Source organism: Phyllostomus discolor, chromosome 4, assembly GCF_004126475.2.
Source record: "Phyllostomus discolor isolate MPI-MPIP mPhyDis1 chromosome 4, mPhyDis1.pri.v3, whole genome shotgun sequence".
Taxonomy (NCBI): Eukaryota; Metazoa; Chordata; class Mammalia; order Chiroptera; family Phyllostomidae; genus Phyllostomus; species Phyllostomus discolor.
The window spans coordinates 158,721,436-158,746,313 of record NC_040906.2 but is presented as its reverse complement, the minus strand read 5'-3'; the positions used below and the strand labels follow the sequence as shown (position 1 = coordinate 158,746,313).

The 24,878-nt window shown below is 37.1% G+C and overlaps 1 protein-coding gene across 5 annotated transcripts in view; it reads left to right on the top strand.

The window, feature by feature from the left end:
- Positions 1 to 338: 338 nt before the first annotated feature.
- The window catches only part of FBXL4 (F-box and leucine rich repeat protein 4), a 68,243-nt gene continuing 43,703 nt past the window's right edge, over positions 339 to 24,878 (top strand). Inside the window, exons 1-5 of one of the 5 annotated variants that reach the window (XM_028508967.2) lie at positions 339 to 475; positions 2,196 to 2,288; positions 12,341 to 12,520; positions 13,084 to 13,667; positions 21,806 to 22,148. In XM_028508967.2, coding sequence (XP_028364768.1) covers positions 13,156 to 13,667; positions 21,806 to 22,148 — 855 coding nt within the window. In that variant the 5' untranslated portion in view covers positions 339 to 475; positions 2,196 to 2,288; positions 12,341 to 12,520; positions 13,084 to 13,155. Of the gene's footprint in view, positions 476 to 1,413; positions 2,289 to 12,340; positions 12,521 to 13,083; positions 13,668 to 21,802; positions 22,149 to 24,878 lie in introns of those variants that run through there. The other 4 variants (XM_028508966.2, XM_028508968.2, XM_036024508.1 and 1 more) reach the window with 4 other exon arrangements.

Sequence of the window (24,878 nt, the reverse complement as noted above, 5' to 3'; positions counted from 1 at the left end):
GAAGAGGTTTGCAAGCTTGGTGAATTACGCCTTTAGAAGACGCAACTTTGTTGCACTTCTCCTCTGAAGATTCTACCAACCGCAAACCCTAGGCATCACCTGATTCCCCAACTCTGTACTGAAGGATCCCTAGCAAAACTTCTCTACAGCCGGCAGGTGGATTCCGGAAAGAAATTATTTTCGCGGAGGACTCGCAAACACTGTCCGCAGGAAGCAACAAAGCAATTTAAAGGTACGCGCAGGACTGGGAGCACTCCTTCCTGGAGAGGGCGGTCCCGACCCCTCCAGGGGCCTCCAGGGGGAGCAGCGCCCCGCCTTCCTCTGGTCCCGCCCTCCTTCTTCCGGGTCGTGCTGGGCGGGATCGGCTGGTCGCGCAGCAAGGCGGGAGTTCGGGGGCTGTGGTCGGGCCCTGGCCTTTCCGCGCTGCCCGGTCGCTGGTGAAGCCCTCGGCGCGCGCTTACCCGGACCCTTCAGGGTACGGCCTTTTAGTTTTGTTTCTCCCTCATCCGGTCTCTGTCTTCCTCCTTCGGCGCGGGGGCAGGGCCGGGCCTGGGCGGAGCGCCACGCTTAAGGGGCCTGGGCACACTGTAGAGATCGGCTCTCGTCTCCCTTCCCCTGCCGCCCACGCAGCGTTTGCAGGGTTTGTTGGGGACCCTGAGAACAGCTTGGGCACTCGGGCGCTTTTCTGCACATTAGTCTGCCTGCCGGGCTTGAGGCGTTGCCTCGGCTGGTGAGCGGCGCCAGGTGTTTACATCGCGGCGTCTGCGGGTTCTAGTGACTCCGCAGCCCCTCTGTGGCTCTGAACCCCGCATCGGCCACCTGCACGTCTGTATTTGTTGCTCCTGTGTGTGCTTCCTTGATAGTCCGGTGGCGTCCTGTGATTTTTGCCCGACCAGGCCCATGTCTTCATTCAGGACCGCCACGAGATACTCTGCAGCAGCCTTGTTTCAAAGTTTAGGGGTGTCCTTAAAGTGCACTGTGGTGATGAACATCCACTTGGCCTCCTTGTCAACATGTGAACAAGAGGAGTGGTTTTGCTTTTCTTCAATGGTTTCCCAAGTACTCATTGCCATAGTCTCAGACTGCATGCACTAATTGAAATACACAAATAACTAGAAAGTCAAGACCGTACAAACCTGTGGTCAGGTAGTTGCGTAGGCTTTAAGCCCTGGAGGACTCCCAAACACCAGGTGCTGGATCTTGCTTGTTCTGGGCTGTTCCAGAACATAAGCTACATTTCTTGACTGCTTTCTGGTGTGCATTCCTCGGTTTCTTAAATTCAGATTTTAGGCACATTTCCACCCCCCACCCCCCACTTAAAGCTCACTACATGCTTCTTTGGCTGTATTACATATTATACCTTTTGGTTGAGTAGAGAGATTTTCCTGATTCACCAAACTCTCCGACAGTGATTAAGTTCTTGGGGGAAAGGGTCAGTACTTACATTTCCAGTGGCAACGTGCATCACCCATAGTAGGCATTCTTTAAATCGTTCGTTGAATCGGATTCTTCTTTCCACATCTCTTTCTTCCGTACCAAGTTTAAAAAATTTTTAACTGCTGTGCCAAATATTGGCTTCTCTGAATCCTGTATTTTCATGTTCTTCCTTTTTGTTACGGACTTGAAGATCAGGTCAGCTAAATGTCAGATGGTTAATTTCTTTTTACTAATGCCACGATCCAGTATTGCAATTATAGCCGTCTGTATAATGGCATCTTAAAATATTGCTAACTGCTTATCTTTTATTTTGAAATGTAGTCATTTAATAAAAACTGCCCCTTCTTTCTTCACTGTGTTAGTCTCATTGCCCATCCTCTTTGATAATCCATTTTAACTCCATGGTTTTAACTCTAGTACCTTCTTAGACCATTTGTTACATGGATTGAGTATTTCCACTTCTGTTTTCTTCTAGTATTTTTCAGTGGTCTTATTCTTCATATTTAAATCCTTAACCTACCTCCACAGTATTTAGGGTAAGAAAGGAAGTAAGGCTCTACTGTTTTTTCCCCCCAAAATTGTTAACCAATTGTCAACATATAATTCATCATTATATGTTGAATTCAGTTTTTCCCAACTGATAACAAATACTATATTTATCATAGGTTCTAGTTCTTGTTTATCCTTGGCACTTCTGAACTTTTGTTCAGTGATCTCTGGCTTCCTTTGCTAATACCATGCTGCTCTTACTATTCTAGGTTTATAATGTGTTTTAATGGCTAGAGATTCTAACAATGCCTGGCATATTGTTAACATGACTAAATATTTTTGGAATGAACATATTTAGTCAGGTAAGTTGATTTCCTTTTTTAACCCTCCTTCTGAAGTTTCTTGACTATTGAAATAATTTTTTAAGCTTGCGTTTCTCATGGTCAGTTAATCACTAACTTGTTAAATCCTCCCTGTTGCTAACTCGCAGCTCTCCACAGAGAGTTGCTCCTCGGAGTTGTACATGGAGAAGAGCTAGATTCAAAATCTGCATGTCTTTTGATTTGCACTGTGTATTTTAAGTGTGGTGTTTCTCCCCTCAGCAGCTCTTCTGCAGGGCTGTATGTACCTGGTTTCAGCAGCTCTGAGGGATGACTGCCTATAGAGGGACCCCTGGAACAGCCCCATGTCTGTATTTTACCATCCCTACTGGACATCTTAAATATAATGGATTTCCAAGTATTGCTATGAAAGATACCTAGAAACTTTATGAGATCATAAAATAAATGTATACATTTTTAAAATTAAACAATACTACAGAAGTAGCCAAAGGAGAAAGTAAATATGTTGTGTGCCTACTTGCCCAGTGACCCAGTAAATTTTAATCATTTGTTTTCTCTCCTTTCAGATATTAGAAATAAATGTGTGTAAGTCTACAGTCATCTCAAGATGGCTGTGTACTATGTATAGTTAACTATAACTTCCAGTTAGTAATAATTGATGACAAGCTGTGTCAGTGCATATAACAATGTCCTTTTAAACTCTTTTTGGTATTTCATTGTAGGAACAAACCCAAAATTTTAATATATAACCAATCCCCTATTGATATTTAGCCAATTCCAAATTTATTTCTATTACAAACAAAACTACGGGGATCATTTTTGTGTATATACACATTTTCACGTTTGTTTATTTCTTTAGTGTAAGAAATACACTAAAGATACGAGTTATTATTTTAAAACTATTCTATTTTTTTGTATTAACATTTGTTAAAGACCATTTGCTTTAATTGCCCAACTTGTTTCCCTGGTCTTTAAGATGGCTAGAAACACACACACACACACACACACACACACACACACACACAACCAACCCCCCAGTGCAGATCTATATTGACTGATTTGGTCCTGGTCCAGAATCTTTCTGAAGTTGTGAAAGTCACTGTTGTCTTTTCCAGACTGGTACCCTAATGCCCAGTGAGTGGTTGAGGCTGAGATCAGTCTTTGCCTTGGGCAAAATGAATGGGCAGGACAAGGCAGGTATCTTTCAGGGTGTGCTGGTCAAGAACAGACTAATAAACTAAGCCCATAAACAAGCTAATACGAGGGTATCAGATTTCCAGCTTGACTTGTTTTAGTCCAAAACAAAGAAGTGAAAAGCATATAGAACATTACCATCATCCTAAGAATTCCTTTGGCCCTTTTTTTAGTTATTGTCTTTTCCCCTATCTCTTCCCCTGACTTCCTGGCAACCACTGATCTGTTTGCCTTGCCTATAGCTTTGCTTTTTCAAGAGTGTCACATAGATGAAATTGAACAAAGATGCCATAGTCGGGCTTCTTTTCACTTACAAAATACATTTAAAGATTCATCTAAACTGTTGCTTAAATCAGCGTTCATTCCTTATTATTACTGAGTAGTGTTTCATTGTGTTGTACCACTGTTTATCCTTTTGCCTGTTGAAGTGCATCTTGGATCTCCTCGGGTTGGAATGATTGTGGATAAATATGTTATAAACACTTGTGTACAGATTTTTGGTTGAATATAGGTTTTCAGTGCACTTGGGTAAACATCTAGGAGTGGCTTTATCATTTTGCATTTCCACTGGAAGTGCTTGTAGCATACAATTTGACATCTTAAAATTTTATTAATCTGTAATTAACTGCTCTCAGTTGTCAGATATTAAATACTACCTGTTCCAGGGCTTTCCCTTTTGAAACTGTGCTTGATATTACCTACCCAAGTAAAATGTTTGCTAGGACATACAAAAATACCATAAAAGGAGAAAAAGGTAAATTTTACTTAATAAAAATTGAAAACTTTTCTCTTTAAAAGATATCATCAAATAGATGAAAAGACAAGCATAGACTGGAATAGTTGCAAACCATGTATTTGATAAAGGTTGTATTTAAAATGTATAAAGAACTCTTACAAGTCAATAGTACCTTATTTTAAAAATAGGCAAAGTAGACATTTCACTAAAGAAGGTACAGATTGTAAATAAGGTGATGAAAAGGTGTTTCATATCATTACTAGTCGATTGATAACTGCAAATTAAAACCAGAAGATACCAACACCCACCCACTGGAATGGCTAATGCCTGATAATATTAATGATTGGTGAGGTTGTGGAGCAACTAGAAAGAGCTCTCTTATATTGCTGGCAGAAATATGAAATGCAGCCATTTTGGAAACATTTTGGCACTAATCACAACCAAAATGTCTATTAACAGGTAAATGAATATGTCCATATAATGGATATGATTCAGCAATAAAGAGGAACAAATGGCTGATAAACATAACAGAGATAAATCTCAAAGATATACTGAGCAAAATAAACACACAAAAGAATACATATTTCACTAATATCTAGCTCTAGAATAAAGGACAATCTGATTTATAGTGACAGGAAGGAGATCAGTTTTTACCAGGTACAAAGAGTGGATGGGGGACTGGGAGGGAACACCAAGGAAGCTTTTGGGCTGATGGAAATATCCTGTATCTTGGTTCTGGTAGTGGTTACATTGGTATATGCCTTTGTCAAAAGTCATTGAGGCGTACACTTAAAATGGAGTACATTTTTTGGAATATAAAGTGTATCCCAAAATTAATTTAATAACATTATGCACTATTTTAGTTATCCATATTTTTTTGGACCATAAGACGCACCTAGGTTTTAGAGGAGGAAAATAGGAAAAAAAATTTTGAAGCACAAAATGTGGTAAAATATTTAATAACATAAATAACATAATATTTCACCAATGTAAATGTAAACAGAACTCAACAGCAGCATTAACAACCATTATTCCTCCCAAATGGCTGGGGGGTGGGGAGGAGTTGTGTCTTCTCCTCTGAAAAATAGTACTCTTAGGTTGAATGGCTCGCAGTGACATACCTATGAGCTTGTGTTTGGACTTTTGTTAGGAAAGCTAACTAAATTCAGAATATTTTTATTATGTAAAATGTTCTTTATTTTAATGTACAAAACATATAGCTAGTATTAGGCTAAAATAAATTCATATTTACTTTGTCATTTTAATAGTTAGAGGGATATATTTTTTCTCTAGTTGAGTCCATTAAAATTATCCTCAACCAAGTATCCTTAGTTTTTAATATTCCAGGTTTTAGTTAAATATAAATTGTGTATCTGCTGAAGATTTAAGATTATGCTAGTTTCATGGTTCTTCCCATTCAGATTTTATTTGTACCCATCAATTAACAGTGAAATGGGTAAATATATAGATATCATAGCATAGTGACATTTGTATCAAAGGTATTTTTTATTATCATAACTATGTAATTAGAAACATGCCCTTCCTTGTCACTTTGTGATGTAGTACCTTGGGCAGGAAGAGGGTTTCCAGATCCATTATATCAGAAAATCACAATTCACTTATCCTACAGCTCTGCTTTGTTTAAAAAAAAAATTGACTCAATTCTTTTTTTCTTGCTACTAAAGATTGTTAACATCCCTGCCAGCTCTGAAAATGCCCCTTGCAGTATTTCATAAATTTAGATACACTTGTTAAAGAAAGTCTAGGAAAGAAGAGTAGAGAGAAACATTCTGCAGAACTAACCATTATTAATTTCTAGTTTAAATTAATTCTGAATCTTATCTCTTGTTTCGGACAAGTCCATTCCTAGTTTGACTTTTTAGCACTTCTTGATAAGTTCTTGCCATTTGTTCATTAACTCAGCAGAAGGCTTGAAGTGCCCACTGGGTTTCAGTACTTTTTGTATATATCTGGAAGAGAGGTATTGTTTGCCTCTTTGGTTTTCTAGCTTTTTCCTCTGCCTTTACAGTCCCCCGTTGTCCCTCCCCAGCCCCCCACCTTCTCCTTCTGCTTTACTTACCTGGATTTCCAGGAAGCTTTAAAGCTGGATAGGAGGCTGTATTGTCCCTGTTCATCCCTGTTCATCCTCCTGGTTCAGTTAAGAACTCTACCTATTTATTCTATACTGAGGACTTGTTGATTAAAAATTATAATCATAATAAAATGTTTCAACTGAAAGAGAAATTTTTTAAAAGAAGAGAGGCACATAAAGTCCTAATATTCCATTCCAGAACTCTCCTTCCTGACATTGTTACATTTTTTTCAATACAGTACAGCAATTTTCAACTGGCGTGCAGCAAGAATTTTAAGACATGCAGCACCATACTGTTTAGCGAGAGGTACTGACCTCTTTTCCCTTAGATTGTTAAATTAAAAAATGGCAACAGCCAATACAACAATAGTTGTCCTGTGTAAGTAAAGCAGAATTATATCTTTTTTTGTCAGATTGGCAAAAATTATATTTTTTGATGTGCCACAGATTTTTAGTTTATGTGTGCCCTGAGATGAAAAAGGTTGAAAGTCTCTGATATAGTACATTGGAATGTAAATAATTATGATAAAGGCAAAGGATGCTTTTGCTAAGAACAGTATCAACCAGTCTTTTTACCCTTGCTCTTATATTATTGCCTTTCTTGTGCTGTCTCTTTTCTCTTGTTCTGTTGATAAATTTCTTTTTTATCCATAGTTTTTTCAGTTCCCCATAATCACCCTATGGTCCTAACACAGTTTTGGAGTGTTAAAAAATTGTATTTGAGAAATAGTTTTCTTTTAACTGTCCAATCATCTCTTTTATGAATCTTTCTTTAATTTCAATCAGAGTTTCTTTGTGGCCAAAGTCAAGTCTTTTACATATTCAGGGGCTGCTTTTATACTAAGAGAAGTTACTACTTTTTTTACATTCTCTTTGAACAGTAAAATTTCAATATATATACAGGCTCCCTTATCGGATGGCTTCAAAGAAGTTCATACATTTGATTCTCACCTATTGTGTTTCGTTTTTTATTCATTTTTCCCTCTTTCCCTCTATATCAAGATATAGAACTTTTTTGTTTCATTTTTTTTGTTCTACCTACATGCTTCTCATCTTAAAGAGTCACTGGTTTCATTTCTGTACTTATTTTAATTATCTTCTGCCATGTACTCTGACAGTTTTCAAAAAAACAGAACAAATGTTTATTGAGCATATAGGCATATACTAGGCCCTAAGGGTGTAGTTATAATTGGGACATGTTCACTGAACTTGGGGAACTCACTTCTATTAGGGTAGAAAGTTATCTCAACATGTGGGAAATGATACAACTTGTAAGAACAAAGAAGTAGGTGGGGGGTCCGATCTAAACCTCACCTTAAAAGATGGGTGAGAGGATGCCCCACTGAGGGATACAAGGGCATTCCAGAGGAACCCAGCCTTGGTGGAAAAGCCCAGGTGCAGCTCCGGTGGGTATACAGCAAGCGTGGTGGGAGAAGACTTGTGCCACGATGGTGGAATGTTCTAGGGTGTCATTTCATCAGAAAGACAGCCTTCCTTTACCGGTGCCTCTATACATTTGAGAATGAGGAAGAAGACCCAGGAGGAGACTGAGAAGCAGTTGAGAGATAGAAGGGGCTATAATAGCCTGTGGTACCATAGAAACCTTGAGGGGGCGGCCTGGAAAGAGGGTTGGTTATGAGCGTCAGCTCTGCACCAAATTCAACTGTAATTCCACTCTTCTTGATTGATCATTTCCTCCATTTTCCCATATCTTGATTTCTGGAGTCAACCAGCAAAGTCCTTTCCTCAAAATAGTGTCTCTTGGGCAGTTTCAGCAGAATACAGAAATGACGTACAAGGTTTGGCCTTTTTGCTTGATCTGGTGCCACATAATGCACTCTGTTATTACCTTTCGGTGCTGCAAAAGCTGCTGGAACGCTCTTTTTTTCTCTTACTTCATGGACCTGTTTCTGTGGGGTATTTTGCAAGTAAGTATTATGTTATGACTGCCTTCAATATATAACACTGCCTTACTGTGCCTGTCCTTTTCTGTTTCTTTTGACTTTAAGTCAAGAATTCTCTTTTGAAGTTAAACTTGTTTTTCAGGTTCCTTCATCATTTAGCCTTTGAACTTAGCCTTTGTGTGACCCTGGCTCAAGTTCACTGCCATTGCCTCCTTTTGTTTATTTCATGAAAAGTCCTTTCCTTTCCTTCCTTTTCCTCTGCTGAAGCACAAGCCATCTTCTCTGCAGTTCCTGCCATCCTGCTTCTCTCCGCCTCATCGACTCCCCATCTCACTTCAAATCTCTGTAGTAAACATATGTTCTCCCTTGTCTGTGCCTCTCAATTTCTCTTTTCCACTGTTACTGCTTTCTCTGTAATTGTATTATTTAACTTTGTTAAGCATTCTATAATATGAAAGACATAGTTGAAAATAAAGTTGTATTATAATAAAATCACGTCCTATAAAGCAGGTTGTTTCCCAAGGAGTGTGAAAGTCTCATGATACAAGTTAAAATGGCTATTGTTTTATTTCCTTGATTGTGCTAGTCTAAAAGTTCAGTGCATTGCTGAGAATTTTTCACTGCATAATCATTGCAGATAAGTGATTGGATTAAACAACTAATAAAATAAAAGTCACCCTATTCCTAATTATGATGTTTTGATAAATGGAATGTAATATTTTTATATGTTACAAGAATCTTTAAAGAAGTGTTTTTGAATGAACTGGAAAGGAAAATGTCTCCCAAGAGGTATATTTTTATAATCACTCTTTTGGAAAAATTTAGCATACCAGACTAATATTTATTTGCACCAGGTGGGAAAAACAATTTTGTTTTTGAATACCATTCTCTTTACAAAATAGAGTTATTGTATCATTTGTGTTGGTTTACTGCCTACTAGGATATTTTTTTTAAGTACACTTTTTTTTAAGATTTTATTTATTTATTTTTAGAGAGGGAAGGGGGAAAGGGGGGGGGAGAGAGAGGGGGGGGAGAAACAGAGAAACATCAATGTGCGGTTGCTGGGGGCCATGGCCTGCAACCTAGGCATGTGCCCTGACGCCTGGTTCGCAGCCCATGCTCAATCCACTGAGCTACGCCAGCCAGGGCAGGATATTTGTTGGTTATTACAAATCACCTCCATGCCTTGGCAGAAGTCTGACAGTACATGGGCTTCTGCGTTGGTTTTTGCTGAGGCTGTGCCTCTACTCCCTTTCTCGGCTTCATTTCCCAGGGAAAAGTAGAATGTGCCGTCCTTTCTTTTCCATGTATTTTTTCCCACCCACAAAACACTTTTATGTGTCATCCTCGTTGACTAAAAAGGACTTGAGAATCAGTGAAATATGTTATTAACAATGGGTTCACACATTCTCTTTAAAGATCTATGCCTTGTCTATTTTCAAAAAGATTTTTAATTTTATTAGATTTTTTTTGAATAGTGTTGCTGTAAAAGAATAAATGTATTTGCTTTTTCAAATTTTTTATCATTTTAACTGTATCTCACAAAAAATTAAAGGTTATTATTTATAGTTGGCAAAAATAAAGCACCATTTACATTTCTCTTATACAGTGAAGATATTTGAACATATAATATGTATATTTACAGTTTTTTAACTCACTTTTATATATGCTGCCTCAGTGCCAAATTTTATTTGACTTTAACACAGCCTAAAAATGATATTGCCCATAAGACACTCTTGCTGCTTTTGATATTATCCTGTAATCTACATGGTAAAAGCTAGCTGGGAAACAGCTATGAAGTTGGTGGTTTGTATGTCAAATAGAATTTGACTCTCACAATTTGTCTCAATATTTTTGCCGAGTATGAACATTCACATGAATGATACCTTATTTTGCAGATTTTTTTGGTTTTATAAAACTACTTTCTAATAATTGCAGTTTTATGAAGAAAGTGAAAGGAGCTTAGTTGAAGCAATTTATAGACTATGGAGTGAGAGGTGATGTCCAAAAATTATATAGTCAAATTCATCCATCCACCTTGGCAGATGGTATTCTGTCCTTCTCTTGAAGATTTACAGGAATAAAACATCTAGTCTTCCACATTAGCTGATCAGTTGATTGAGGCAGATACATATACATTGTTGCTTATTTCCTGAATTTCATTTTTATAGTTTAAATTTATTTCATTCTTATTCTTTTAAGAAAGAGAGAGACTAGGTAACTTCTTTCGCAAATTATCCTTCTTAATTTACCTGGGGGCCTATTTTGAAATAAAATGTATGTGGTGAAAGAAAAAGCCATATCATTTGAAATTTTGGTGTGAGAGATTTGAGATTTGTGCAATTGTAAAAATTTCTTGACATTTATCCTTGTGGTAGATGAAATGCTTGTGTAAGCAAGTGATACTAGCTAATTACTTTTCCCCACATCTATAGTATGACCTATGTACTTCAGCAGTTGGTATTTTATGTCCTGAGGTGAATCTGATTTGTTGATTCATGATACATCAGCACTGGGAACATGTGCTATGGAAGCACCTTAGTTATTTTCATGAATAACTTGTCACTCCAAAAAGTGTTGCTCGGATTGTGCTGTTATTTTTTGTTCTTAGGTTACAAGTTCTTCCATTTAGTGAGTCTGCCTACTGACTGTCCCTCATGGTGGTTCGTTTTCTCTTGTGGTCTGTCACTTTTTGTTGTGAGGCATCTTTTGAAGGGTTTAATCTCTGTCCTGTGTTGTGGAAGCATCCCTGCAAAGAGGTTTTCCATCTGCCCCTAACAGGTCCCTAATGTTTTACCAGTTTAGGACGACTACTTTCTAAATTTTTTGACTTGGGGATGGAGTATGGATTCTAAACCATGAAGATAGTATGAATTTAGGCTCACTCTGTGTTGCACAGTACATGCCAGAAAAGGTTCTGATTCTACTCTGGTGACTTTCCCCCATTGTGTACGTTAATGTAATGTCTCTTTGGGCTTCCTGGCCGGTGAGCTGTTTTCATATGCCTGGTGTCATGGATAAGGTGATGTTTCCTGAGTTTTGGCTTTATGAAGTTACTTCCAACTGTGATCTATGGCTTGAAATAACACTTCTACATGGGTGTTAGAAATTATACCATTAGGACCTATAACTGCTTCCATGAGCCATATTAGATTTAACTCCTGCTTTCTGCTCTTGGACTTCCTCTTTGTTTCTCTCAACTCTGGATATTTTTTTTTATTTGTTTCAAGCTCAGCTGTTAATTTACTGTTTTACTTGTTACATTTTGTCAAGCATTTCAATGTATTTGGGTCTGGTTGGGATTGACTGAGAGATAGAATGCTATTAAGTAATTTTAAATTATTTTAGACTTACATACATTTGTTTGCTTGCTTACCACCTTTCTGTCAACATTTTTGTGTTGACTGTGTGCTGAGTACTTTGAGAAATGAAGATCTTTGGCTAGATTCCTTTTTTCAAGAAACTCAGTCTGGTAGACCCTGGGGGAGCTCCGGTATATATCTGATACAAAGGTGGTACCAGCAGTTACCAGAGAATAAGCCTACTTATGTGTTTTATAAATTATGATGTTTTATAGTCTTAGTGCTAAAGATTTGAAAGGCTAGCACATTGCTCTACTAAAGAAAAGTTGGTATATTCTTATTTTGCTTAGGAGAAGTTAAGCTCAAGATTTTGCAGGTACAAAAATACATATGTTTGATTTCCCTGTTTGTGTAGATAAGAGGTTGACTACTCTATGTGGACAGGGGTCGGACCTGGGTTGTAAACAGGTAGAGCTGGCCGGGAACAATGGCAGCCCCCCAGAGAGCTCAGGCCTGTCCTAACTGCAGTCCTCTTGATTGTTAAAAGTTGCAAACTAGTCCAAATGTTAAAAAACACTATTTGGTGCCAATAAAGTATCTATTGGCGTAGTTTGACTGTAAACTCTGTATTTACAACCTCTATATATAAGGGATTCAATATTATGTTTTTATATATTTTTTGATAAAATTAACAAAATATATTAATTATTCATAATAGTCCACAAATTCAGAAAAGTGTAGCCTCTTCATTGGGAAAGTTCTTTGTCTATCTGTGATAAATCTTTTGGGATAGTTGACGTCCTAAGTTGGAAATTAAAATATTTTCTAAAATTCTTATCTTACAGGTAAAAGAATGTCACATATCAACATTTGTACCTGAAATCAGCATGCAATTTTCAGGACACATGGATGAATGCCAACTTTTGTGTATCATGTGACCTTTCTATCTGGGGGTGAGTGATTTCTAAGAGTAGCTGGCAGCACACCAGATGCCAACCAGCCGTGGACTGCCCTAACAAATAATGGTAAGAGTTATAAATTAAACACTCTCTGGTGATCTGTGATGTGTAAGGCAGTTAATTTAGTTGGTCTGAATTAACTGTCAGCTCCAGAAAACTATATTCCCATAATGTGAAATCTGTACTTAGCATGTTTGGACATAATGAATAATTAACAATAGGGAATCGTTAGTTAGAAAGTGAAGTTATAAAATGCCTAAGAGTCTTGGATTAACAGCAGTATTTTAGTGGTTCACCATGTACTTTAAATAATTTTAATTTTAAAAGTTCAAGGACTTAATTGTTTTTGGAAAGATAGTTATAATTTTGTGTAAAATAGGTTTTTGGGGGTCATACATCTTCCATTGCTTTATAATACTAGTTTGCTTCTGATAACAGCATGGAATTGTTTAATTTTCAGTATTTTAGATTTCTTAAATATAGAGATTATACCAAAGATTCACATTACAGTGTTTTTTGTTTCATTCTAAGAAATTACATTGGGCAAAAAGCCTGTTTATTACCTTATTTTCATGCATTTTTCTGCTTACTTAAGTTATTTTACTTTATCGAGTCATTCAATTTTTTAGAACATCCTTCAAAGAGTTCATGCATCTTACGGAGGACACCTGACCTTTTGAAGCTTCATAATTCACATCTAGATGTCACCAGTGTTCCCTATGTTAACAGTTCTGACCATGTTTTATTATCTATGCCTCCGGCGCCGAGCCAGGACAGCTACAAGAGGAGAAGTGATGAACAGCCATAGAACTATAGAATCGAACAGCCGGACTTCCCCTCTGAACGCAGAGGTGGTGCAGTATGCCAAAGAAGTAGTGGATTTTAGTTCCCATTATGGAAGTGAGAATAGTATGTCCTATACCATGTGGAATTTGGCAGGTGTACCTAATGTATTTCCAAGTTCTGGTGACTTCACTCAGACAGCTGTGTTTCGAACTTATGGAACATGGTGGGACCAGTGTCCTAGTGCTTCCTTGCCATTCAAGAGGACACCGCCTAATTTTCAGAGCCAAGACTATGTGGAACTTACTTTTGAACAACAGGTGTATCCTACAGCTGTTCACGTTCTGGAAACCTATCATCCTGGAGCAGTTATTAGAATTCTAGCTTGTTCTGCAAATCCCTATGCCCCAAGTCCACTAGCTGAAGTAAGGTAAGACTCAGTTTTTAATGATCATGTAATATGCCTGAAAGGTTTTGGTTGTTTTAATATTGCAGGACCTTTTTTTTTTTTAAATTAGAAGCATTCTCTTAAATTATACAAATTTGATTTTTAAATTTTTTCTTAGTTTTTGTGATAGGGAAAAAAGATCACACATACAAAGATTTAATACATTCTTCATACCTATAGCACCTCACACTATAATATTCATAGATTGTGAAATTTGTGTGTCCCATTATTTACTATAAACAAAAAGAATGATTTGAACTAATTGGGACATGGGCAAATCTGAGAAGTTAGGAGGAAATATGATTTCTAACATTTTCAAATAGGCATCAGGTTATTGCTTTTAAGTAGTTTTAGGACGTCCTTAGGGGATTAGCTTTAATGTTAGGTGAATGTTTTTTATATCAGGCATATTCATTTAAATAAATATGCTTTAAGTAATTCATGCATTTTCCCTAAAACCTCATTAATTTGCTTGCCAGTGCCCCTCCCTCTCACTCTCTCTTGTTTTAGTAGTTCAGCCTGATGGTTTTTTAAAATATAGTTATGTGGCCCTGACTGGTGTGGCTCTGTGGATTGAGCACCAGCCTGCAAACCAAAGGGTTGCTGGTTCGATTTGCAGTCAGGGCACATGCCTGGGTTGTGGGCCAGGTCTCCAGTGGGGGGCATCTAAGAGGCAACCACACATTGATGTTTCTCTCCCTCTTTCTCTCCCTTCCCCTATCTAAAATTAAATAAATAAATCTTTAAAAATATATAGTTATTTGACTATTATATTCATGTTTCAGTAACCTAAAAGGTATGTAATGCAGTCTTGCATGTACCCTGTTCTCCATGTGCCTAGTACCCACCACTTCCTCCCCAAAAAATAAAACAACCCACTTTTATCCCCTTCCTTTGTATTTCTCTAGAGTTTATTTATACAAATACAAGCAAATACAGATATATTCTTGTATTCTTTATACACAGATATAAGCACAATATTCACGTTGTTCTATACTTTATTCGTTTCATTTAGTAGTATGTATTGGATCTTTTCATTAAGTACAAAGAACACTTATTTCTTTTCTACATTTACAAGTAATGCACAGTGTATATGTACCCCAACTTATTAACCATGCTTCTATTGATGAGTACTTAGTTGCTTCCATACTTTTGCTGTTATAAACATTAAAACAGTAGCCTTGTTATGAGTCACTTCACATGTGCACATATACGCAATAAATTCTCAGGATTTATGGGCCAAGGGTCTGTGCATTTGTAATTTTAATAGAGTGTCAACTCTCCCTCCAAAGAGGCTCCACCTATATATATTTCTAATAGTAATTATTGTGCACACATGTTTTGCCAAAGCTCCACCTATAGAGTGTGTTAATAGATTTTAATATTTTTGTCAATTTGATAAATAAATGTTATGTCATGCTAATTTTAAGTTAAATTTTATTTTCTCTGAGGTTGAATATCTTTACATGTTTAAGAGCCATTGATATTTCCTTCCCCCTTCAGCTATCTGATCATATTATTTGCTGATTTTCTATTATTTATTGATATTATCACTTTTTAGATATTTATTACACCATTAATCTAGTCATTAAATATTTGTGTGTCTACCATCTGCTAAGTATGGTATTGGTGATACAACAGTGAACAATGAACAAAATGGACAAAAACCCCTGCCCTTACGAGTTTGTTCTGGCTCCAGAGCAGTTAGTTGGCACCTGTTAACCTGTAGGACCCCAGCTGCCAGTGGAGGAGTAGTGGGGCAGGGGTCGGCTGCCACCTGACATACTGCTTCTTTGAGGTCCAGTTCCCTCCACTCTAAGGAACACCTACCAGCCTACCAGGAAGCAAATACAGAACTTAATTCAAGCTGGAAACTGCTGGTATAATCTTTATTTGTTCTTTTCAGAACCACCTTGACAATTCATTGTGAACAATATTATTAGAGAATCAAATGATTTTAAACATGGGAAACCAGCATCTTTTGATACACAGATTTTTTTTTTCCTGAGGAAAAAAGTACCTTGGGCAGGATCCTTTCTGATATGAGAATTGATTTATTGAACTCTGTCATTCTTTGCTTCTTTCCTACAAAGTTATCTAGTTTCTTCTTTAAATGCTGAACAAATTGGGGCGAAAGCTTTGAATCATGTCGTGTCTTTCGTCTAATTTAAAACTTAATGTGTGCATAACTGACTTTGAATGGAAGTTGTGCTCTTGGCTTCTTAGCCGGGAGCTCTAGTGCATGATTGTGACTAAAGTGACAGCTTACTTACAGTGATCTCTAATATGCTTAGCTGATTTTTAGCCTTATTATACAGAAAACACCATTATACTTTAGGAAAAAATCTAACCAACATTTATTAATGCAGAGTAAAAAAGGACCTTTTAAAATTTTACTGATTATGGAATGAATAGATATTTCATTGTTTTAAAAAGCTTTTTAGGAAATACCAAAAAAAAAAAGAAAATATACAGGCGAATAAAAAACCCTTCACAATTCTTCTGCCCAGATTCAGTAACTGTTAACATTTTGGTGAATTTCTTTGGACATTCAGAAACATTGATTGTTCTGCCAGTTTGTGTTGGGAACAAAACAGAGAGTCAGGCAAACATGGTTTGTGTTCTTTGAGTGTACAGGCCAGTCTGGAAGAGGACTATGAGATTATAGGGGGAATGTGTGTTGGTGGAAGGAAGAACCTAATTTATGGGGCTCAGCAAAGTTTTTCCTTGAGGAAGTGACTTGGAGACCCGAGGGTTGAGGGAGGCTTTAGTTTGAATAGGAAAGGTAGAGAGAGAGCAGCCCATGCAAAAATGAAATCATGAACTCATGAAATCATGAACTGAGATCTTGGTGTTTGAAGAAGTGAAAGTCCAAGAGTGTAGAAAACAAACTTTTGAAGGTCTACTAGCATGGGAGTGCTATTCTTCAGATCTAGAGGAGTAGTTTCCAGACTTTGGGATTCCATAGAGCCCTTGGATCCAGTTTCCCAGAAGCAGACCTTGAGAAGACTGTTCATTATAAATGATTTGTTACGGAAATGCTCTTGGAGACACCTGTATGAGAGTGGGGAAAGTGCTTTGAGGAAGGGAAGAAGTCACGCAAGAGTACAGTTTTATGTGTGCGGTCCCAGTCTGCCTGGAGGTAGAGAGATGGGCTGGTACTGTCCTGCACCTGTCTGTCTTGGCTATGGGCTATGGAATGGGAATCTTTCAGGCACATGCCACACTCTGGATGAAGAGGTAGTTCTCTGAATAAGGCTGCAGGTGGAAGCCCTTAGTGAAGCAGGCAGATCTGAAGGATTGGCCCAAAGAACTTACCTGGACCACAGGTAGGAAAAGTCAGCTATGATAAATCAGTGAACATAATAGTAATGATAATAAAACTTAGAGAACTGATACAGGGTTGTCAGATTATTTGCTAAATACATTAAAATGGCAAACAAATGAAATACCAACTCATTTGTCACTGTCATCTCATATTAAAACCTCAGTTTATATTAAGAAAGTAGCATGATCATAATCTCAAAAAAACAGTTTGGTAATTTTACATATGTATATGTGCATGCTTTTATGTATATATTAATATATTCCTTAATTTTTACATTTACCCATGGAAATCTTCATAGCACACTATTGTTTGGGAAGCACTGGACTATATTGCCCATTTAATTGAGCACACGGTTTTATGCCTGCCTTAGGAGTTAGTAAATGAGAGTGTGTATTGGAGTGGCTCAGGAATTTATTTGCAGAAAATGGACTTGTAGTCCAGAACATTCAGAATTTAAAGGAACCCTTCCCCATTTCATCCAGTTGCATTTCTTTTTTCAAGGAATGAAGTAGAAAAGTTATAGGTAGTTCTATAAGATCTCAAAGTCTTCTGACTTCTTGCCTAGTACCCTATTAAAGGAAAATTAAGAAAGGTAGTATCAAGTGTCCTGGTCCTGAAGATAAGATCTTTATGGGCACTTGGGGAAGAGGCAGAAAGTAGGCTAGCACGGAGTTACACAGGGGAAAAGAGATCACAGAGGAGGAAGGAAATGACAAGTTTAGGTCATATTAAAGAAACTAGAATAAAGTTATTTAGGGCTAAAATTCAGTGGTATGGATCTCTTCTGGGTGGTTTTTTTTTTTTTTGGAGTGTTAAAGGCATTTTAACCATATGATACTGATGGTAAGAAAGCAAGGAGAAAAGAAAGTAGCTGTTATAGAGAGAATTTTTTGCCCAAAGGAGTTGCCTGATTAAGCAATAATTGCATGAATTGGTCATGGTTTGGTCCCCTTGACTTTGTGGGCCAGAAAGCATGATTTGGCCATTTAAATCAGAATTGACCAGACCCTTTACTGGTTGATTTTTGTTAAAGCAGATGCCAGTTTGTTAGTTCCAAATAGAGATGGGCTGGGAGGCAGGGAAGTGAGTAGGTACACCCATCAGAATACTTTTCCTTTATTATTGTTGCTTTCCTGTTCTCTTTATTTTCACGTGGTGAAATAGAAGTGTTGGTAAGAGAACTTTCTTTGTGCTGTCTACTAGATATGCTTACTAACCAGGAGAAATGTTGGCTATACAGAAGCTTTCTGCATTTATGGCTGGCTTCCAACCTGAATACATTAGAAAACTTGCTTTCTTGGGTTTCTATTGATTAACATCTCTTCTCTCTCATCTACCTGCTGCTTTCAGTGAGCCCTAGACCTTCTCACTGGGGTAACAACGGGTCAGCAGTTGCACAGAGTGACTTGTTGCTTTGTTTCCAGCAGTTGGACACACAGTAGGCATTTAGTGCAACCAACACAAGGAGAAATAAGTGTGCTGTTGGAGTAAGTCCTGTTGGTCATCATCCCAGAATTAAGCACTCTGAATGCAGACTGAAGCAGAGCCTGAAAGTGATTCCAAGCTGAATTTTGCATGTGTGATACTGTAGATTTAAAATACTTACATAGAATATTAGCATTTGGCAGATTTGTCCAGTAGACAATACAATGTGTAAGCATACATAGAACATAAATGTACAGACTACAAAGGCCATGGCTTCAAGCAATTTAATCCCACATCAACACTGCCCTGGGTCTAGATGATTTAAAAAGTTGGTGCTTTTTCATAGAAAAGTGTATGTGCGTATCTGTGTGTGCACATATGCACATTTGTTACACTCGCTTGCTTGTTCTCACTAGTTTTTAAGATTCTGGCATTCATTTTCCAGAATAAAAATTTATTGTCATATTCTTATTTGCTAAAATAGGTACCTTTCTCTTTCTAACTTTGAAATAATATATTCTAGTTTTATCATGGAATTTTAAACAAAAATTCACTTTAATTCAGATACCCCCAAATCAATTTTTTAAATATTAAAAAAAATAAAAAATAAAGCATCATTTTAACCTTGTCTGTTCTGCAAGGTAGATAGAGGGGGCTAATGCATTACTTTTTATTTAAATTTTATTTTTCAACTACAGTTTACACTCAGTTATTTTGTATTAGTTTCAGATGCATGGCATAGTGGTTCAACAGTTGGATACTTTACAAAGTTTTCCCCTGATATTTCTAATACCCACCTGGCATCATACATAGTTATAATATTGTTAACTATATTCTCTATGCTGTACTTTACATCCCTGTGACTATTTTGATTAATACATTATTAAAATAGTGTATTTCTGCACTAATCAGTGCTTTTCTTTAAGCTTGTATTTATGATTTTACAATGTAATTTACATTATACTGCAAATCAGGCTATAAATGAAGTACACGCTCCTGTATGTATTTATTGTGGAGGACCTGGCAGAGGTGATTTCTATGTTACATTTTCAGTGTTTCTGTTAAGCCTCATAAAAACTCACTGAAGCTGAAAAATAGGCCAGTTTAGTCCACAAGTCCTGTGAACCAGCATAGGCAGTTATTTCAGTCCTGAGTGGTCCTTGTTTTTCTACATGAGTCATTTCTCCAACATCATCTGATGTCATTTTGCAGTAGCAAGAAAAGGATGAGTAAAACCAAAGTTTGAATTTTTCTCATGCATTTCACCATTTACCTCATGATTCTTGGAATTATACTGTCCAGAATTAGGAATTCATTTTCCCACCAACATGGTTTTAAATGTTTAATACTACTGTTCCCATGTACCTCTATGCTTAGTTCTGTTTAACTCCATAGATTTACATTGGAGTGTTCAAATCAATTCCGTTGTTAGAACCCTCAAGATTTTTGCGGGTAAGCTTTAGGAGCACTTTTTAGGTCTCAACTGGCATCTGACCGTTGCTTTTCTACTTCATCACAGGAAGAGGAAGATGCCTCATCAAGCTTTCCTTTCCTTTTTAAACCTACCACAACCTGCTCTATTCCTTAGAATTTTTCCCCTGCCTCCCAAGATTGGCTTTAGAGTGGGATCAATCTGTATTTCTACTTTCATATTGTCTTCGAATACAAATATTTACAGGCTGCTATGTTCGATCGGTTTTATTCCTAATTTTCAGTAGGGAATCAATGACACTAGCAAATGTAGGGATGATTATAAAGATTTTAGAAACTGCAAAAGTTCCTGCTGTTAATGATTAGTGATATGTTTACTAAAATCCCCATTGGGCTTCTGCCTTATGCCTTTATTCCTGAAGGTGGAAATTACCATACTTCCTGTCTCCATTCTTCTGAGATTGGTGCTGTGTGCCCTTCTTGCTCCCATCTTGGCCTAAAGACCATCAGGACACCTGTATGTGGATGACTTCTGTAGTTTGGGCTCAGATTTCTCCCTTCGATTTCACATTCTTTTGTCCATTTCAGATTTATAAACATTTGCCATAATCAGTTTTTATTTAGATTGTAATAGGTAATTGGGCCAAGGAAATGAACTATATTGGAGGAGAAAATCATCATATAATTAATAAGTACATAAACATTTTAAGTGTTATTAGTAATCAGTGAATTATAAATTAGGTAATTTGGAGATAGGGCTCACTATGATATTAGAGATTACTTTTAAAAATAAATAATTGTTTCAGTAGTCATTTTTATATACTATTGGCAAAGTAGTTTGTATATCCTGAGAGACTTAAAAATATTCTTAGTCTTTGACATAAAATCTTTTTTTAAAAAGTTCTACTTAAAGTAGCTAAATTAGAAATAGAGGAAAGGGGTTTATTGGAGCATTTTGTTCTGTTTCTCTAATTTTCATTGGTATATTAAGAAATAATATAGAGAAATATTTATGATACATATGTGAAAATCTTATATATATCTAATGATGCTGTCTTATGAGGAATCTTAAAAATGGAAAGTTGTTTTATAAGAAGATATATGAAGAGATGGAGTATGAATTGGGCCTTGAAGAATAGGATAATCTGTAGGTTGGGTATTTCAACCTCATGTTGTCTCCGGGGAGACAACATGAACAGAGACACAAAGGTGGAAATAAGTTTATTTTCTGGAAAGTAATATTTAATTTGACTGCAAAGGAGGAGTTCATTTTGGAGGAATTGGAGAAAATGTTATTCACTTGTTTGTGTTCATTATTTGTTAGGTACTGAGGGCACAAGGACGACTAAAAGATGACAATAATGGAAATTTAAAAGATGGGCATATATGAGACAATTTCATGAAAGTTTTGAAAAAACAATGAGTGGATTAAAAAAATAAAAGATAACAAAACTTTTATTTTGTTTGACATTAGTAACAGAAACAGAAAAGCTGGAAAAGGAAACCTTTGTAGGCAAGATGATCAGTGTAGTTTTCAGTTGGTTGAAGACGTGTGTACAGCGGAGCTTTATCCTGTGTGCTTTAGTCTTAGTTTGGGTTTGCTTTTTTTTTTTAGATAAAACTGAATATTGTCCTTCATATACCTCTAACTACCTATTCCAGTTTTTAATGTGAAATCTGCCAAAAAGGACTTTCTTGGGAGTTGTAAAAGTAATTCAGTAAAAATATTTAAGTATTGTAATAAGGTCTATGGCATTAAGTTCTTAAGTTTTTTGGTTTTTTTTCATGTCCTGGAAACAATATTTGTGTTTGGTTCTCTTCACCTTATTTAATGTCTTTGCTTCACACTGTAAAATATTGGGCATGGGCCATAGCCTTAAGGTAACAGTAAAACTCATTCTAAACTGTATTATAGGGAAGTTTCTTTCTTTAGCAGATGGGAGATTCTTTGGTCAGAGAGACCTACGAAGGTGAATGCTTCCCAGGCTCGCCAGTTTAAACCTTGTATTAAGCACATAAATTTTCCCACAAATCTTATACGGCTGGAAGTAAATAGTTCTCTTCTGGATTATTACACTGAATTAGATGCAGTTGTGTTACATGGTACGAAGGACAAGCCAGTGCTTTCTCTCAAGACTTCAGTTATTGACATGAATGATCTAGAAGAAGATGACTACGAAGAAAAGGATGGTTGTGGAATGGACAATCTTAACAAAAAGCTTAGCACTGCCCTCAGGGCAGGGCCAAATAATGGATATTTTGACAAACTACCTTATGAGGTAAGTCAAATACATTCAGTAGCAATATTGGATATAACACTAATTTTTGAAAGTTTAGGTGTTGATATTTGTTTTGCTAGATATCAAACAAGTAGAAGTATTGGTAAGGTGTACATAACGTGATGTATTATATATCTTGGTTTTGGAAAAACTAGATAAAATTACGTTGAGTGGTTTCACCACTTTGGTTTTGGATTGACTTTAATAATTTTGGATAAACTATTAAGTAATATGTGTTTATGTCACTGATTAACAATAACTGAAATACATAAAACAACAAATTATATTCTACTTTAGTTCATAATTATACAAGGTAAATATGAGCAATATGTGCTTAACTTTATGCTAGTTAAGGATGATTTGCTCTTAAAAATAAGAGGATTAATAACATTACAAGAGGAATGCTTGTTCTATTTAATAGTTCAGTTTCTCCAAGTGTCATTTATTTTTCTATGCCAACTCTATTCCTACTCTTTTAACTAGCTCAACTTTTGGTCTAGGCAGGCACAGAGTACCTTTGTGTGTCTCTGTAGGGGTGTTTCTGCTGTATATTTGGCATCCCTGGCCCCCAGGTATCACATGCCAGTATCACACCTTCTGGGGGTGGGGTGGGGTCTGGCATTTCTGTTCCCTGCTGAGAACTGCTTTGCGTGGTTAAAAATAGTATAATTGCCCTGGCTGTTGTGACTCAGAAGATTGAGTGCTGGCCTGTGAACTGGAAAGTCGCCAGTTGGATTCCCAGTCAGGGTATGTGCCTGGGTTGTGGGCTGGGTCCCCTCTTAGGGGCATACCAGTGTTTTTCTCCCTTTCTTTCTCTCTCCCTTCCCCTCTGTCTAAAAATAAATAAATGAAATCTTCAAAAAATAATATATTCAAAAACATTAAAGAAAAATTTACAATCTCAGATTTTAACCAATTCAGACTATATTCCTTTCAAATTGGTGGGTATTTCAATTTTCATTGTAATAAAACACAAGTAGCTTAACTTGCATGGGACAATAAGATAGCCTCTCCAATGCTTATCAGTAACTATAACGCCTCTACAACATTTTACTGTTAAAATGCTATGGTACATCCTGCAAAGTAGCTAAAGTCACCACATAAAGAGGTGGCAACTTTATTAAAGGATCCAAGGATCCAATTAAAGGATCCAAGATAATTCAGTCAATAAGCCATGGAACTAGGATCCATCCCAGGCTTTCTAGGGCAAGTTTTATGTTATGGAAGGGAAGCTTCACAGATAAGACAAGACCCTCTGGTCCTTAGGAGGAGGAGGGAGGAAAGATGAAGGAAGAGTTGAGTGGGGAAGGAGAGGAGCATGAGGTAGTGACAGTTGTTCCCTAGGGCTTCCAGGAGAGAGTACTTCATCTGGAGGAAGCTAAATTACTTCTTTGATTCTTACCCATTTCCTAAAACTACAAAACAGAAATTTAAATTCATGCAAATGTATTTTAAACAGTTTAAGTTTTGTCCAGACCTGACAAAATGCTTGATGCATAGCATTTAAATGAGCAACTGAGAGGAAGTTCAAGGAGAGGGAAAAGAGTGTACAAAGGTAAGAAGTGAAACTGTGTGACCTGTTTAGGAACTGCAGCATTTCAGTATGTCTGGAACAGATTGATAGCAGAAGCTGTAAGAGATGAAATTGGATGCAGGCTCAGGGCTGCCTCCATGCAGAACTCCACAGGACTCTTTTTGCAGAGGTGACAATGACTGGGACATCTTAGCCATGGCAGTGCATAGCCTACTCTGCTGTGTCACAGAGGGCTCTGTGGGTTTTACCAAGAGGTTTGCATTTTATCCCTTCAGCCAATGTCCTCAGGGTGGTGTGTTTCTCCAGTACACAGTAAAGTCAGTTGGGAGAGTCATACATCCTTCAGATATGATGAATAATTCACTTTTGTTTAAGAAATTAGAGCAACCCAGAATTATATCTGTTGTAATTTCACACTCTCTTGTGTTCTTTTGTACTCTTCCCAGGCTTTTTTTGAGTGGAAAGAAGGGGTGGGGGGGAATAATAGCTAGCATTCCAGGAATTATCTATCTATAATGTGCAGGCATTTTTGCACGTGCTTTGGCCCACAATTAAAATAACTGCCCAGGTGTTTGGCATCATGTAAACTTTTTTGTATGTAGGGAAACACTGAAGGTTTTATTTCATTTATTTAAAAAAAGGAAAAAAAAAGATCTCTGTTATAGATTACTCTGTTGGTAAATGAAGAATAGACCAGAAGATCTGGTGGGAGGCAGCGAAACCAGTTAGGAAGCTGCTGCAGTAATTTGAACAAGAAATGATGAAGCCCTGGGTATTGGAAGTTTTGGAAAGCAGATGAGTGGGGAAGGTACTCCAGAGATGCAGAAGGTAGAAATCAAAGGTAACTTGTGAATGTGGAGGTGAAACATCAGAGGGACTTTAAATTTCTGGTTGAAATGACTCAGTGGACAGACATGCCATTATCATAAAACAGTGGGTAAAGCTGGGAAGGGCACATTGACTTTGAGGTGCCTGTGATTCATCAAAGCAGACTTGTCTGATTGAGGACAGTAGGCAGTTGCTGTCTGAGTTTGAAACTCAGAGGAAGGTCTGATTTTTACATTTGAGAGAGTCTACTCGAGAGAGGGGAGGGACATGGTGGTAGATGAAATTGACCATTGAAACCTTGAAGTGTGAATAAAGGACCAAAAATAGAATCTTGGGAATACTAACATCTAAGAATCTCAAAGAGGAAA